This window comes from Petaurus breviceps, unplaced genomic scaffold, assembly GCF_028583685.1.
Source record: "Petaurus breviceps papuanus isolate PSGF00001 unplaced genomic scaffold, PetGlider_PUasm1.0 84, whole genome shotgun sequence".
NCBI lineage: Eukaryota > Metazoa > Chordata > Mammalia > Diprotodontia > Petauridae > Petaurus > Petaurus breviceps.
In genome coordinates this window covers 15,622,936-15,636,980 of record NW_027186645.1, presented here as the reverse complement: position 1 = coordinate 15,636,980, position 14,045 = coordinate 15,622,936, and the positions used below count along the sequence as shown (strand labels likewise).

Here is a 14,045-nt window from a genome sequence, read left to right as displayed (position 1 = left end):
ATATAGTCCTTCCTACACACTCAGCTACATAATTCCCTATATCTTAATTATAAATCTACTTTTCTCCTCTTTCAGCTGGAAATGGAAAAGCTGCAATTACAGACACTGGAGCAGGAGCACAAGAAGTTATCTGCTCGCCTCGAGGACGAACGTGGCAAAAATAAGCACGTCGTCTTAATGCTGGTCAAGGAGTGCAAACAGTTATCTGGCAAAATCATAGAGGAAGCCCAGAAACTGGAAGAAGTCATGGCCAGTCTTGAAGAGGAAAAGAAAAAGACAAATCAGTTAGAGGAAGCACTTTCTGCAGAGAAACAAAGGAGTGCTGAGATGGAAGCACAGATGGAGAAACAGCTCTCCGAATTTGACACAGAGAGGGAGCAGCTCAGAGCCAAGCTTAGCAGAGAGGAAGCGCACACAACTGACCTCAAAGAAGAGATTGACAAGATGAAAAAAATGATCGAGCAGCTGAAGAGGGGGAGTGATAGCAAGCCAAGCCTTTCTCTTCCCCGCAAGACAAAAGACAAACGTTTGGTTTCTATATCTGTGGGAACGGAAGGATCTGCATCAAGGTCGGTTGCTTGCCAGACCGACACAGTGGTGGATAGTACTGACCCTGTTAAGAAGTTGCCTTTGACTGTACCCATAAAGCCTTCAACAGCAAGTCCCCTCGTTTCTGGCAGTGCAAAAGGGAGTGTTTGCACCAATGCCGCTTTTGTAAAGCCAGTTATTGACAGGCAATCTTCCTACGGTGATTTGATTGCTCCCCCTACACCTACTATCCCACCTCCGAGTCCAAATAGAATGGAGGAAAATGGACCAAGTACTGGCTCAGCACCAGTTTTACCAAGTAGCACATCCCCCCTTCCCAGTAATGCTGCCCCTCCCACCTCTCCAGCACCAAGCATAGCTTCTCAGAACTATTCACTAGCTTCATCTATGCACAGTTCACATTCACCATGTGCCAATGCATCTTTGCATCCAGGTCCAAACCCTCGTGTCCAAGCAGCTAGATTTAGATTTCAGGGCAATGCCAATGACCAGGACCAAAATGGAAATACTACCCAAAGCCCTCCATCAAGAGATGTCTCTCCCACGAGTCGCGACAACCTAGTAGCCAAACAGCTAGCTCGGAATACTGTAACCCAAGCACTGTCAAGATTTACCAGCCCTCAAGCAGGGGCTCCAGTGAGGCCTGGAGCACCCCATCCAGTAGACGCTGGCACCTGTCCCCCTGTTGGTAGAATGAGTTTAAAGACTCCCAGTGTACCAAGAGTTGATCGAGGAAACCCTCCTCCCATCCCTCCAAAAAAGCCAGGGCTCTCCCAAACTCCTTCACCACCACACCCTCAAATCAAAGTTATTATGGATAGCAGCAGATCCTCTAATTCAGGGGCCAAAGTTGATAACAAAACCACGGCTTCATCTCCTTCCAGTTCACCACAAGGAATTAGGGTAATCAATGAGGAAAACCTCTCTAAGTCACCCTCCCCTCAGCTGCCACCAAAACCAACCATAGATTTAACTGTGGCACCTGCAGGCTGTGCCATTTCAGCCATGGCCACTTCTCAGGTGGGTGCCTGGCCTCCCAAAACCCCTGGACTGAGTCAACCTGCATGTTCAGAAAATCCCCTTGTCATTCCCACCACCATTGCCTGTAGCTCCTCCATAAACCCCGTTAGTGCCTCATCCTGTAGACCATGTGCCTCAGACAGCCTCCTGGTAACAGCATCAGGTAAAGGGATTGAAATGTTGCAACCTCTCCTGAGAATGTTTTCTGTCCTCTACAATTGGTCTCTCAGTTGCTTCAACTTCCTTTACAATGTCTTGAAATCTTTCCTTTTTGATTTCAGTTGACATTTGTGATATTTTTTCTTTTCTTCCTTTTTCCTTTTTTCTTCTTTTCTTCTTTCTTATTTCTTTTATTCCTTGATGGTTCGAGGATATGGTGATTCATTTTGCCAAATAAAATCTAGTTTTCTCATAAACTTTCTCTTTAAAAACAAAGATCTAAAAATAGTGGTTTGGAGCCCACAGAGATGTTTGTTTTGGTCCCTTGAAACGGCGGGAAAGATAAAAAGTTTTCCTGAACGCATATTTATTTTGCAAACCTTGAATTTTAGTAGGATACCTTCCAAGTTAATATACTGATATATCTTTGAATTCTAAAAGTAGATTATAATGGCACTTTCCATTATTACCAACTAGAAAATATCAACTAGATTTGTTTAGAAATTGGACTAGTTCAGTTTATTTATTTATTTTTGGCCTAAGCCTTTACTTTTATCACTTTAGGGAGCTTATGGTTAGAAATTCCTCCTACCGATGCAGATCAACAAGCAATAACATTAAAAAGTTATATGGCAGAAACAAGAGGTTAGAGATTGTCCAGGGTCTCAAAGGTTATGTTAAAGGTAGTGTGTAAACCCAGTTTTCCCAGATCCTGAGGCCAATACTCCATAATTTATATATTTATGGGGTAGTATTAATGTCTTTGAACATTTAATTTTAACTATTTGCTTCTCCTTTGTGGTAATTTTTATATGCATTTTTAAAAGGAAGTATAATGTATTTACACACCTTTGGTTTAAGTTTAGATTATTTCAAATGCTGTTTATCTAACTTGGCTCTATATTCTTCCTTAAATGCATCACAGATGGACTTTCTGATATTTTGGAATATATCAAGAAAATTACCATTTCTGGGCAATTTGTGGGGTTGAAGGAAAGTTAGAATTCTATCTAGTTCCTTCCAAACCCATTATATATTATTATGGGGACTCGGTGAAAAGACTAGGGATAACCAGATGCAGTGCTGGCCTTAGAGTCAGAAACACGTTCATATCTTTCCTCAGATACTTTCTAGCTGTGTTTGTTTGACCTCGAGCAAATCAGTTAACCTCTCTAGGCCTCAGTTTCCTACTCTGTAAAATGAGGGAGTTAGATTCAATCCTCCATGGCCCTTCTTATTCTACATCTGTGTTGTCCTGTGTTGATCCTTTAAGAAATAATAAGGTGGTGAGATATTGATTTCAAAAAGCATATCAGAATTGGAACATCCAAATAAGTGTTAACCTTTTCAGATCTTGGACGGTAATAGATTTAATGCATTGATGCCACTGTTCACAGTGCTTTTTCAACTGACTCTTTGGAAGAAATGTCTGTTAGTGATGATCCAAAAAGAAAATGTGTCTCTTTTTATGATAGCATATCCCATTTTTGGCCCCAATTTACACTGCCTAGATTGATCTATAGTATGTGTCAAACATGGTTCTAGTTGCCATTCTGGTGTTTCTCAATTTCTAAACCTGCCCACCTCCCACACCATTCCCCCAGGCCTTGAGTATGAGAATTTGCCAGTAAAGAGATATGCAAAAGAAGGTGCTAAGACTGTCAGGGCAGGTTCCAAAGAGACATTCTGAAAATGCTTTGAGCAATGGTAGATAGCACTTTTGGAAGAAGTGTAGAGCTTCTTAAGAAGCAACATGATATAGTGGGAAGAACACTTTTGTAAGAATCAAAAGATCTGGCTTCAAATTCTGCCTCTGACAGTTATTAACTATTTGACCTAGGGCAAGTCATCTAACTTCCCTAGGCCTCAGTTTGTTGATCTGTGAAATAGCAGGGTTGATCTAGAAGGCTTGAGATTCTATCCAGCTTTAGAATTGTGATCCTATGTATCTACTCAATTTATTTAGCCAGGTGGTGATAGAACTGCCCTTTTGTGTTCTTTGTGTATTAAAATGTTTTCATTTTCAATATATTTTAAAAATTATGGCACCCCTTATACCTAGAAAAAATGACTTAGCTTCCAAAGCTTACTACTTAAAAGAAATAATACTCTTACATGTTTAATTTTCATAACATTATAGTTTTAGAGCTAGAAAGTACCTAAGGTAGCATCTAGTCCAACAATGACATGTTACAGGAAGGACGTAGGGTCTTTAGAGGTTAGCTGACTTCCCAAGGTCACACAGGTATTGAGTGTCATAGCCTGGAATCAAACCCAGTGTTCTTTCTACTGTGCCATATAAGTAGGCTCATTGCTCTAGTCACATTTTGTACTTTTGCCTGGTCTCTCTGATGTTACTCCTGTGGCCCTGGGGGATAGAAAGGATGTGCCCAAGTTGTCCATGATCAGACCTCACGTTGAAGAAGTGTTTTTTTAGCTAGGTCTCAAGAGCTATACGTCTTTGAGTTATTTGTTCTCTCCAAGTGAAGACTTTCACCAAGTGGTCATTAGGCTGTAAGAATGGCTTTTGTAAATGATAGGATGCAGCACTGAACTGCAGACATCACCCGCAGTGCTTCAATTCTCCAGCTTTTGAAAAACTACCTCACTTAGAGCCCAAGAACAGAACTTAGAAGGGAGAGGGCCAGAGCAGCAACAGCGGCAGCAGCTCAGGATTAGCCGAACTAGTTTCTCCGTCGATGCCCTCTTTTTTTTTTTTTTTTTTGGCATTCCCAAAAGGACAGGTTTGCAAGGCAGCGAATGGCAATCTTTTGTTGTCTTTAGTTCTGAAAGGATGGGGATTACTCACCTTGTCATCATGCATTATAGGAGAGAAATCATCCCTGCATGTAGGCTTACTTGAAATTTTCTGCATAAAATCTGGGTTTTCTCACATAGTACCCAAATAGGTCAGTCCCTTCCTTACTGCTCCAAGAAAGAAGGCAGCATAGATAGCTTCCTCCAGCCTACAGTTTTAACTAGGGAACATTCTGCTTTTTCTCCCTCCCTTCCCCAGATGGTAGTCATGAGCTTGCTAAATCTGCTTATGAGATCATTACTGAGAACAGCTATTCCACTAGACTCCATTATATTTTGACCCTAATTAGTATTTTTTAGCCTCAGAAGGTCATTTTATAACATGTAGTCATATATATATCATATGGCCAGATGAAATAAAGCAACAGTATTCGTAATGAACACAGTGTCCTGCAAATTAATGTAATTCTTTATTAGCAGTATTGTCAGGGGGAAAATAGTTGAAGCATTTCTAAGGAGAATGAAAGTTCTTATGGTTCAGGCCCCCCAATAACCATGTTTCATTTGACATATGAACAAATGTTTAAAATAGAAATTACTCTAGGCAGTTGAATTTCCATACCCTTGGCATTATTTTTTCCTTTCCATTTTCTTTGGTATTCTTCTGTATCTCAATTTAGTTCATTATAATTTCTTTATTCTTTGTATGTGATTGGCTTAGGGGACTAAATCAGAGAAAAAGGGAATCGATGTGGGCTATGAAATTAACCACCTCCACATTCTGAAGCTGGTGCCAGAAGCTGTTTTCTGTCCTCATGCCCTTCCTCATTGCATGCTTTGCAAGCTTTCACAGTGGCTTCACGTTTACTAACTTTCCAGTATGAAACTGACCTTTCCTAACACTACTAAAATATCCTGGATGAACACAGTCCTGTTCTGTCTTTTCCTAGATATTATTTACAAATCAGTTAAGGCCTATCATTTTTTATCAATGTATAGGAATTTTAAATGAAAAATAAACTTTCTGTAGTGGTCTTTTACTTTATTCTTCAGAAGGGTTCCATCTATTATGCTTCAATGGGTTTCATTAAAATAACTTAAAAACATTTATCTACTTTCTCAAGAAAAATAGTAAAAGTATGAAATTTCACCTTATGTTAAAACATGACAGTCAGCCTGGATATTTTTTAATTACTTTGTAAAAAGGTTTTGAAAATGTGCTTCTACCTTCAAAAAAAATTAGAGAGTATGATTAAAATATATTCATCTTTCAAACCTGCCTGGCTGCTAATTGTGAGACTGTTCATTTATCCAAAGACTCATAAAAAACACTGCTTCTTAAAACAACAACAAAAACCCCTTTTATCTTTCTGATGCTTACTTTTGAAATGCACTATATTCTCCAGAAACCACAACTGAAAGGCTCAGAGTAGTTTACATTAAAAGGCCATTGTTAAAATGTTTATTTTGTAGTAGTTCAAAAAGAGCTTGGCATTAAAGTAAGAGGCAAATCAAGTAATATTAGTGCTCTCTCGGGTTCAAAACAGGACTTCAGTAACGAAAGCCCATTGGATTGGGTCCAAGAGAACTTGGACTAAATTCTACAGTTTATTAAAGATGATTATAGTGAGATAGTCCAAGGAATCTGGTTTGGGGCCAAGATACTCCTGCTGTTGTTTGTATCCTGTTTCATAGTTAATGTCTTTAGTGCATAACTTTAATTTCTGTAAACTGTGAATCAGTAAAAGTTCTACCTGATTTAATTTTGTGGTTTAAAAAAAAACCCACATAACTAGATAACCCCACAAAGGGGAGAATTCTGGAGGGACAAAATAGTTAAAATATTTATATGAAGAAAGGACTATAGTGTTTTCATAAATATTTAATTTTACAAATATGTAGGTTGTGTATGGCATTATAATCTAGTAAAGATTAAAGCTATACATAATTAATGTAACTAAATTAATATCCAGATTTTAATTTGAAGCACTACAGTAGCTTAAATTATACATATAGTTTCTGTTTCTTTGTGTTTTCTAGCTAGGAAAATCAGTTTCAGTTTTGCTATTTTCTTTTGAAAATAGAAACTAGGTTTAAAAAAATTACACGTGGGAAGCTAGTTAAATCAACTAGTCAAGTATAAGAACCAAATAGATATAATGTCTGCATACATAGGCATAGCATTATCCTAGTGTTAATATAATGGAAGCATAAAATCTGCTAGTATATTTTGTATTTTGTCAGGGTATCTCAGTCACATATGAAAACAACATACATACACACATTAGTTAGGGGTGTGGTCCGTTGAGTTTTAAAGGAGAATAACTGTAAAATTATTCATTTGGAAGTTTGCACAGAGTTCCTAAATACTAGTTTCACATTAAGCATTTATACTTTCCTTTTTTTTTTTTACAGCCTTTTGACCAAGGAAGAGTTCAGAAAGTTTTCCATAGCTTTTATAGCAAGCTTCACACACTCAACAAATTCTTTTCTAAGGCTGCAAAATACTGATAAAGACTATCTAACTAAGATAACTCTTGAAATTTCTATTATAACTCTTTTCTATACTCTATCCTGTTTTGTTGGGTGACTTAAGCTTTTTCCAGACAGTGATCAGCTGACAAAGTAATTTTTTAAATATAGAGATATAGTGAATGTTTTTTTCTCTTAAGGTGTAGATCACATGTATTCCATTGATCATTACTTTGGTAATCATATCCTACCTTAATTAGATCTTATTTCCAAACTGAGAATTTAAAGGCATATATTTGAAGTCCTTAGCAGTGCATGGTGCCTTTTCATGGATAATGTCACATTTCTCAATTATTATGAGGGGCTAAGGCAAAGGGGGGGAAAAGCCCTTTATTTCAAATCACAGTTAAATTTTGATATCTGCAATATCACTATTTTAAAATCTTGAATTAAATAGAACAGAAACAAATGTTCTGTTTTTCATATTTGATTAGCACTGGAATTTGGAAAAGGAATTTTAAAATTAGCATCTGTAATGTTTTCTAAAATTGCTCATTATATTAACCTGTGACAATAATAAACTGAGCAACTGTCTTAACTAAAAATAACCTATCACCACTGTGTGCAGATTAAATTAATGATGGATAGAAAGGAGTGAAATAACAATAGAAACTAAATCTTAACAGAACAATTAGTGTTAGAAATTGTGTACCCCCACGGTGTGTGTGTGTGTGTGTGTGTGTATGTGTGTGTGTGTGATTAAAAGAAAAGAGGATAATATTAATTTTCTTTCACCTCCCCATCTAACTTGGGTCACTTTAACTCACAGGCTGGTCACCCTCCCTAACCCCTTTGCTAATGAGTGGTGGTCCTGCCTCCCTGGCTGGCAGGTCCACCCTTCTTCAGCAAGCTGCTGCCCAGGGAAATGTCACTTTATTATCAATGCTGCTTAATGAAGAAGGACTGGACATTAATTACTCCTGTGAAGATGGCTCTTCTGCCTTGTATTCTGCTGCTAAGAATGGACATACAGGTAAAGAATGCAATATCTCAATACTTCCGCATCTCAAAGGAATGGAACAACTTAGGTTTAAAAGAACATTTTGTTACTACTTTTATATTGTTAGTTTAGTGTACTTTTAAATAATTGATCTTTGTAACAAATTCTATGGAAGAGAAGCACATTGCATTTCTATATATACATATGTATGTGTGTATATATACACCCAAATACCTTTCTTGATCTGAATATTTGACAGTTAATGAAAAAAAATTCTGTCCTCTTAATTCCCAATGCCAATGAATTCTATATGACTAACTTTAGTTACTTGTCGGTACAAAGTATATTTCTAGTTCAGTAAATCGTTCCATCTGTGATGTCTTTGGTTTAGCATGAATAAATAGCCAGAATTTAGTCTACACAACAAGCAACTGATACGTACTGAAGAAGAGTTTTTAGGCCCTCACTAACTTCGAATTCAATTACATCATTTTTAAAAGTAAGAAAAGATCCTAAACCCAGGGTCTTAGAGCAGCTTGGCAAAGGGGATAGTTAATTAGATGTCTGGGTTTTTCTGTGTTTTTTTTAAGAGGATTGAATGTGATGATTAGTCAAAATGGCATAGTGATAAAATCTGTGAATTATTTTTTGTTCTTAAAAATTAAGAATCTCATAGTTAAGCATATCACACCATACTGTGTTAGTTTGGGGGAAAAACAGTATTTGACTACTGATGCAGTATTCATGGACATTTAAATTGGCATTAACTATCCAGTTCAAATGATTACAATATAATTCAGATAATTGGGAGGTTTTTTTCTTCCCCTCCCCCCAGTACTTTAGAGCATCCAACCAGGAAAGAGCTTTTGACAATGTTGGAGCTCATCTATGCATCATGAACTGGTCTGAGAGACTTCCCAGAATAAATAAGAGTGTTGTTATTAAACAACTTTAGACTGGAGGAGCAAGACACCTGACTTTTTAGTTGTCCCTGACCCAGCTATTCCTTAGTAAGCTCTTATATTTTTTCATGTTATGAACAAATCAATGAATAAAACAGTTATGAAGCATTTACAAATATGCTAAACATTAATGATAGAAGTAGAAAAAGCAAGACAGTCTCTGCTCTTAAGGGAGAAAACAGAAAGAAGGTTTCAGCTACAAGTCAGGTGGAAAGGTCCCAGGATCCTTAGGGCTCAGTGGCAAAGTCGATATTAATCCTTTAGTGTCCTTTCCATCGTATGGGCTTCTAATGTTAAACTGTTTTAACAGTGCCAAGACTTGGTTGCAATACTGATAGTCAACAAGTACTTTTTTTAAGAAAAAAAAAGCATTTATTTTTCCTGTTACATGTAAAAACAATTTTTAACATTTGTTTTTACATATTTTTTGAGTTCAAAATTCTCTCCCTCCATGTCCTTCCCTCCAACTTGAGAAAGCAAACATATAGGATATACTTGTGAAAACCAGTATTTATTAAATGTTCACTCTGTGTAGTGTGCTGTGCTGGGCACTGAGGGAGTTAGAAATTTAGGAGGCTAGTCCCTGACTTTAGGGAACTCTTAGTCTGGTAGGGAAAGAAGACACAATATAATCAATAATGAGAAACAACTCGGGATGTTTTCTAGATGAATGTCAAATACTTCAAGGAATGCCACAACACAAGATGATGCACAGTACTTATACTTAGTGAAGAGGTTTAGTTGTGTACACTGAAACATTTTCAATGAGATGATTGTGATAAGAATCTATTAAACCACTATGTGAAAGGAGGACTTTTCAGTTTAGGTGACAGCTGTCTACACCTAGCCTTTTCCGAAAGAACCAGAAAAATATGTCAAGATGAGGGTGGGAGGTAGGGAAGGGGGAGGCAGGGTTTGTTAGTTGAGCCTTCATTTTGGAGCCCTTAGTTCTTTCAGCTATCATCATAATCTTTAAAAAAGTAATTAAAACCAGAGGGAATTGTTCCAGATTTAAACAGAATACTCCCATTTTGATTTAATACTCAAGTCTGTCCTCATATTGGGGAAGAGAATTCGGGTGTCCCTGGAAACTACTGCTAAGTAGGTTATGAGAAATCCATCGTGACATGTTTATCAGACTAACAGCTCATCCACAGACCCTGTGGGCTTTCAAAAATATCCTTAGCATGGATATCATTTGGGGGGAGGGGGTGGTTTCTTTTTAACTACCAAATTAGAGGCATTAAAGTGGTTCTCTGTTAAAATCCTTAGACTGTGTGAGATTGCTGCTGAATGCAGAAGCACAAGTTAATACTGCTGATAAAAATGGCTTCACACCCTTGTGTTCAGCAGCTGCTCAGGGACATTTCAAGTAAGTGATATTCTAAGATTTTTCTCTTTTACTAAAAGAGCCCCTTCCTTCAATTTACATACACATTTGAGTTCTGGCCAAATGTGAGCCAATACCAAACAAATATGTTAACTAAATGAAGGCTTAAATTCAAAGAAATATACCCAAAGGAACTGAAACTCCTTTCTTTCTACTGTAGTATTTGAATAATAGTGTTATGTACAGAGTACGTAGGTGTCTTAGTTCAGAATTTATTATGAATTCACCATTTCTAGAACCATACCTCCCATAGGTATTTTATGTTAGTATTTTCTGTTATATAGTGAGCACTGAAAAGATGTTGAGAGGACTTGTCAGGTTAAAATAAGTTGCAGTATCATTTTTTTAAGGAAAATAAAAATACTTGTTTGCACTGAACTTGACCTTCAAAGTCCTTGTGATTGTGGGGCAGTGGTTGAAGAGCACTTATGGTAATAGATATTTTATTCAGAATTAGATCCCAAATATTCATCCTGTTTTGAGCTTTTATTTTTAAACCATGAAAGAGGAACTTGGCTATTCTGAAAGGGGGTCAGCATAAAGCCAGAAGCAATAATTATGCATTCTCCAAAATACATATGACCTTAGGAGTGATTGCTTCTGTAAGCTTATTAGGCCAGTTGAATAACTGGTGTAATTTAGGGTACAATATTTTCATGTTGAAAATAGAATACAATTATTCACTCAGCTTTCTCTGTATATTCTGGCTCTAAAGCTGATGGTCCTTATAAAAAACAATGGGAGCATAAACTTTTCTGTTCTTTAAGTTTGCTAAAGATTGCTTTAGAACCATTTTATTTGTGCAACTTGAAATTTTGCATTTGAGGTACAAATTCTTATTTCCTGTATATATTAGCTGATATTTTTAACTTCATGAAGATTTCAAGATAGTTCCTTGAGTTATTTTTCAGACCTTCTAATATATCCTGCCCTACTGAAATTGATCTCACGGAGACTTTGAAAATCAGTCACAGAAAAACGTCATGGGGATGTTGGGAGCATAAAAATACAGCTCCATTTAACAAACATTTATTAAGCTCCTCCTATTTGCAAGACCCTTCTAGGTCTCTGGCTCCTATCTTCAAAGAGTATACATTCTACTGGAGGGGGCTATAGTTAAGGCATGGAAGTAGAAAGCAATTTCCAAGAGTAAAAATACTAACAATTGAGCAGATCTAGAAAAAGGCTATTAGCGAGGTGTCATCTGAAATGTGTTTGGAAAGAACCTAGGGATTTGTGTCCCAAATGGCACTTTCTAATTTCCCCTAGACTATGTTCTAGTTACTGCCTCCAAGTGGCCTGCGATCTCTGTAGCAGGCTCAATAGCCTTGATGCAGTTACATTTAGGACTAGAGCAAAAAGTTCATACCCCATTGTGTTAAGGAAATAAATATATTTCTAATACTAGGACATTAAACAGCTTACATGCCAAACGTTAATCAATAAACTAAGCAATGCCAACTAAAGGGGTTCAGCTGGGGGTAGTGGTGGTACTAAAAAGGTTTAATTGCATGTCTTTTCAGTGTTATCAGAGGTACCCCATTAGAATTGACTTGGCCTTATTTTCTCCTGATTCTAAGAGCTCAGTCCTACTCTTTAAGGAGCAAATGTCCTTTTGCTTTTATAGTGGAGTCTTATGGTGTCCCTCCTTATCCCCCATCCCCATCTCTCCTGTGATATAATCAGCACACTGACTTCTTTCAGGCTTTACTATTTTGAATGACAAACCATAAACTATTTCAAGTAATAATTATAAATTAAACATAAAAAGTTTTTTTCCCTCCATAATACTATTTTAAATATTGGAAAAAATGCAAAACAAGTTATGATCCTAAAGTTTTTGGCCAGATCACACTTTATCAAAGCTACTAATTTCACAGGTTGGTTTTTTTTTTTTTAATTTTCACAGCTCTAGTTTTTATTTTTCTTTTGGAGATTTTTTTCCCCAGCCTGAATAAAGTACATTCTACAGTTTTATTTTTGCTTATAACTATTTGTGTCTATTAACTGGTAGTATGAATTTGGTTGTATGGCATTTCTGACCATAAGTATCATATTAATAATGAATACATTTTAGTACACCATTACTGGACATTGCTTTTTCATTTTAACGCCCTTCTCATATAACGCATTTGCTTTCAAAGACAGAATTTTTTTCACTCCATTTTTGTGTTTAGGTGTGCAGAATTACTAATAGCATATCATGCTGACATTAACCATGCTGCTGAAGGAGGACAAACACCCCTATACCTGGCCTGTAGAAATGGAAATAATGAATGTATTAAACTGTTGTTGGAAGCTGGAACAGACCGAAATGTAAAAACCAGTGTAAGTAAAAATTATTGGCGCTCTTATTTAATAATAAAAATAGCTCTCATTCACCTATATAGAGTTTACAAAGTTCTTTCCTAATAAGGTGAGTAGTACAGATATTATTCTCCTCATTTTATAGGTGAGGTAACTGAGACAAATAGAAGTTAAGTGACTTGCCCAGCTAGTAAATATCAAAGGTTGGATTTGAATTCAAGTCTCTCTGACTCCAGTCCCAGTGCTCAATCCACTACCTCACCTATTTGTCCCTGGGATGAGTGTTATAAAAAATTTTGAGTTGTAGGATATACCACCATGCCTCCTTACCAAGAGTTTAGTGATGTGTCTTGGGCACCTCAGTGCTAGAAGGATGTTTTTGTATCATACTAATTCAAATAAGAAGATATTTATTGGACACCTTCTTTGTGCAAGGAAATGTGGGCAAAGATCAAACAATACTCCCCCCATCCCCCACCTTAACAAAACGGGCAGTCCTATAGGTTCCCAAAATGAGTGGTACTGCCTTCTGGAGGGCACTGGGATAATGGGGTGTGGAGGTCAGTAGTAGCCTTGGTTGCAGTTGAGAGATGTTGAATAAAAATAAAGGGGTGGTAGAAACTTAAGGAAAGAAAAGAAAAGAAGAAAATTTTGAAAAACCATTTATATATGTTTCATCTGTTGTGTAACATAGTTAAAGTAGTAGTAATTACATTATTTTCCAAATAATCACACAAAACACAAGTTACAGCTGATGGTTGGTCAAATCCACTGACAGGTCTAACAAGCAAGTGTTGACAGGCAAACGTGTGATACATTGTTGGCAAATCCAGTGTGTATCAGCAGGAATATGTATGCATTTATAACAATACTATATGGTTACATGATGCAATATTGTGTCATCAAAATTTCAATGCAGGAAAACCCCCACAAATTTATAATCAATTATTAGATTTAAGATGCATCATTTTAAAAATGTTATTTTTTTGGAAACGATACAAATTTTTTTAAACCTGCTAAAGGGTTAAAGAAAGTAGATTTCCAGGGGGGGGCACAGAGTCATTTTTTTTAGAAGGGGGCAGTAAACCAAATAAGTTTGGGAATCTCTAGTAAAGATACAACATGAAGACATCTAAGTATAAAACAAGGTAAAATATAATAGAGGCAAAAGAGAGATACATAGAGTAGTATAGTTGTTGTTAATTGTCCTGAGAAAATTCAATGGACAGACTCCCTTCAACTGGGGGAGCCAGGGAAGATTTCTTGAAGCCGATGGCCCGAGCTAGCCTTTTAAGGAACAGAAACTAGAGAGGAGGAAGGGGTGATTTCCAGGTATGAGGGATAACTTCCCTGAAGGCACAAAGGAAAGAGGAGGGAGAATGACCTCTAGGAGCAGCTACCAGAAGTTCACTATTACCAGAATGAACAG

The 14,045-nt window shown here is 36.9% G+C and overlaps 1 protein-coding gene across 8 annotated transcripts in view; it reads left to right on the top strand.

The window, feature by feature from the left end:
* CTTNBP2 (cortactin binding protein 2) overlaps positions 1-14,045 on the top strand; it is a 201,426-nt gene that overhangs the window by 95,063 nt on the left and 92,318 nt on the right. For 6 of the 8 annotated variants that reach the window (XM_069107092.1, XM_069107095.1, XM_069107091.1 and 3 more), the window contains 4 exons: positions 76-1,732; positions 7,787-7,990; positions 10,192-10,291; positions 12,487-12,637. In XM_069107092.1, coding sequence (XP_068963193.1) covers positions 76-1,732; positions 7,787-7,990; positions 10,192-10,291; positions 12,487-12,637 — 2,112 coding nt within the window. Of the gene's footprint in view, positions 1-75; positions 1,733-7,786; positions 7,991-10,191; positions 10,292-12,486; positions 12,638-14,045 lie in introns of those variants that run through there. The other 2 variants (XM_069107097.1, XM_069107098.1) reach the window with 2 other exon arrangements.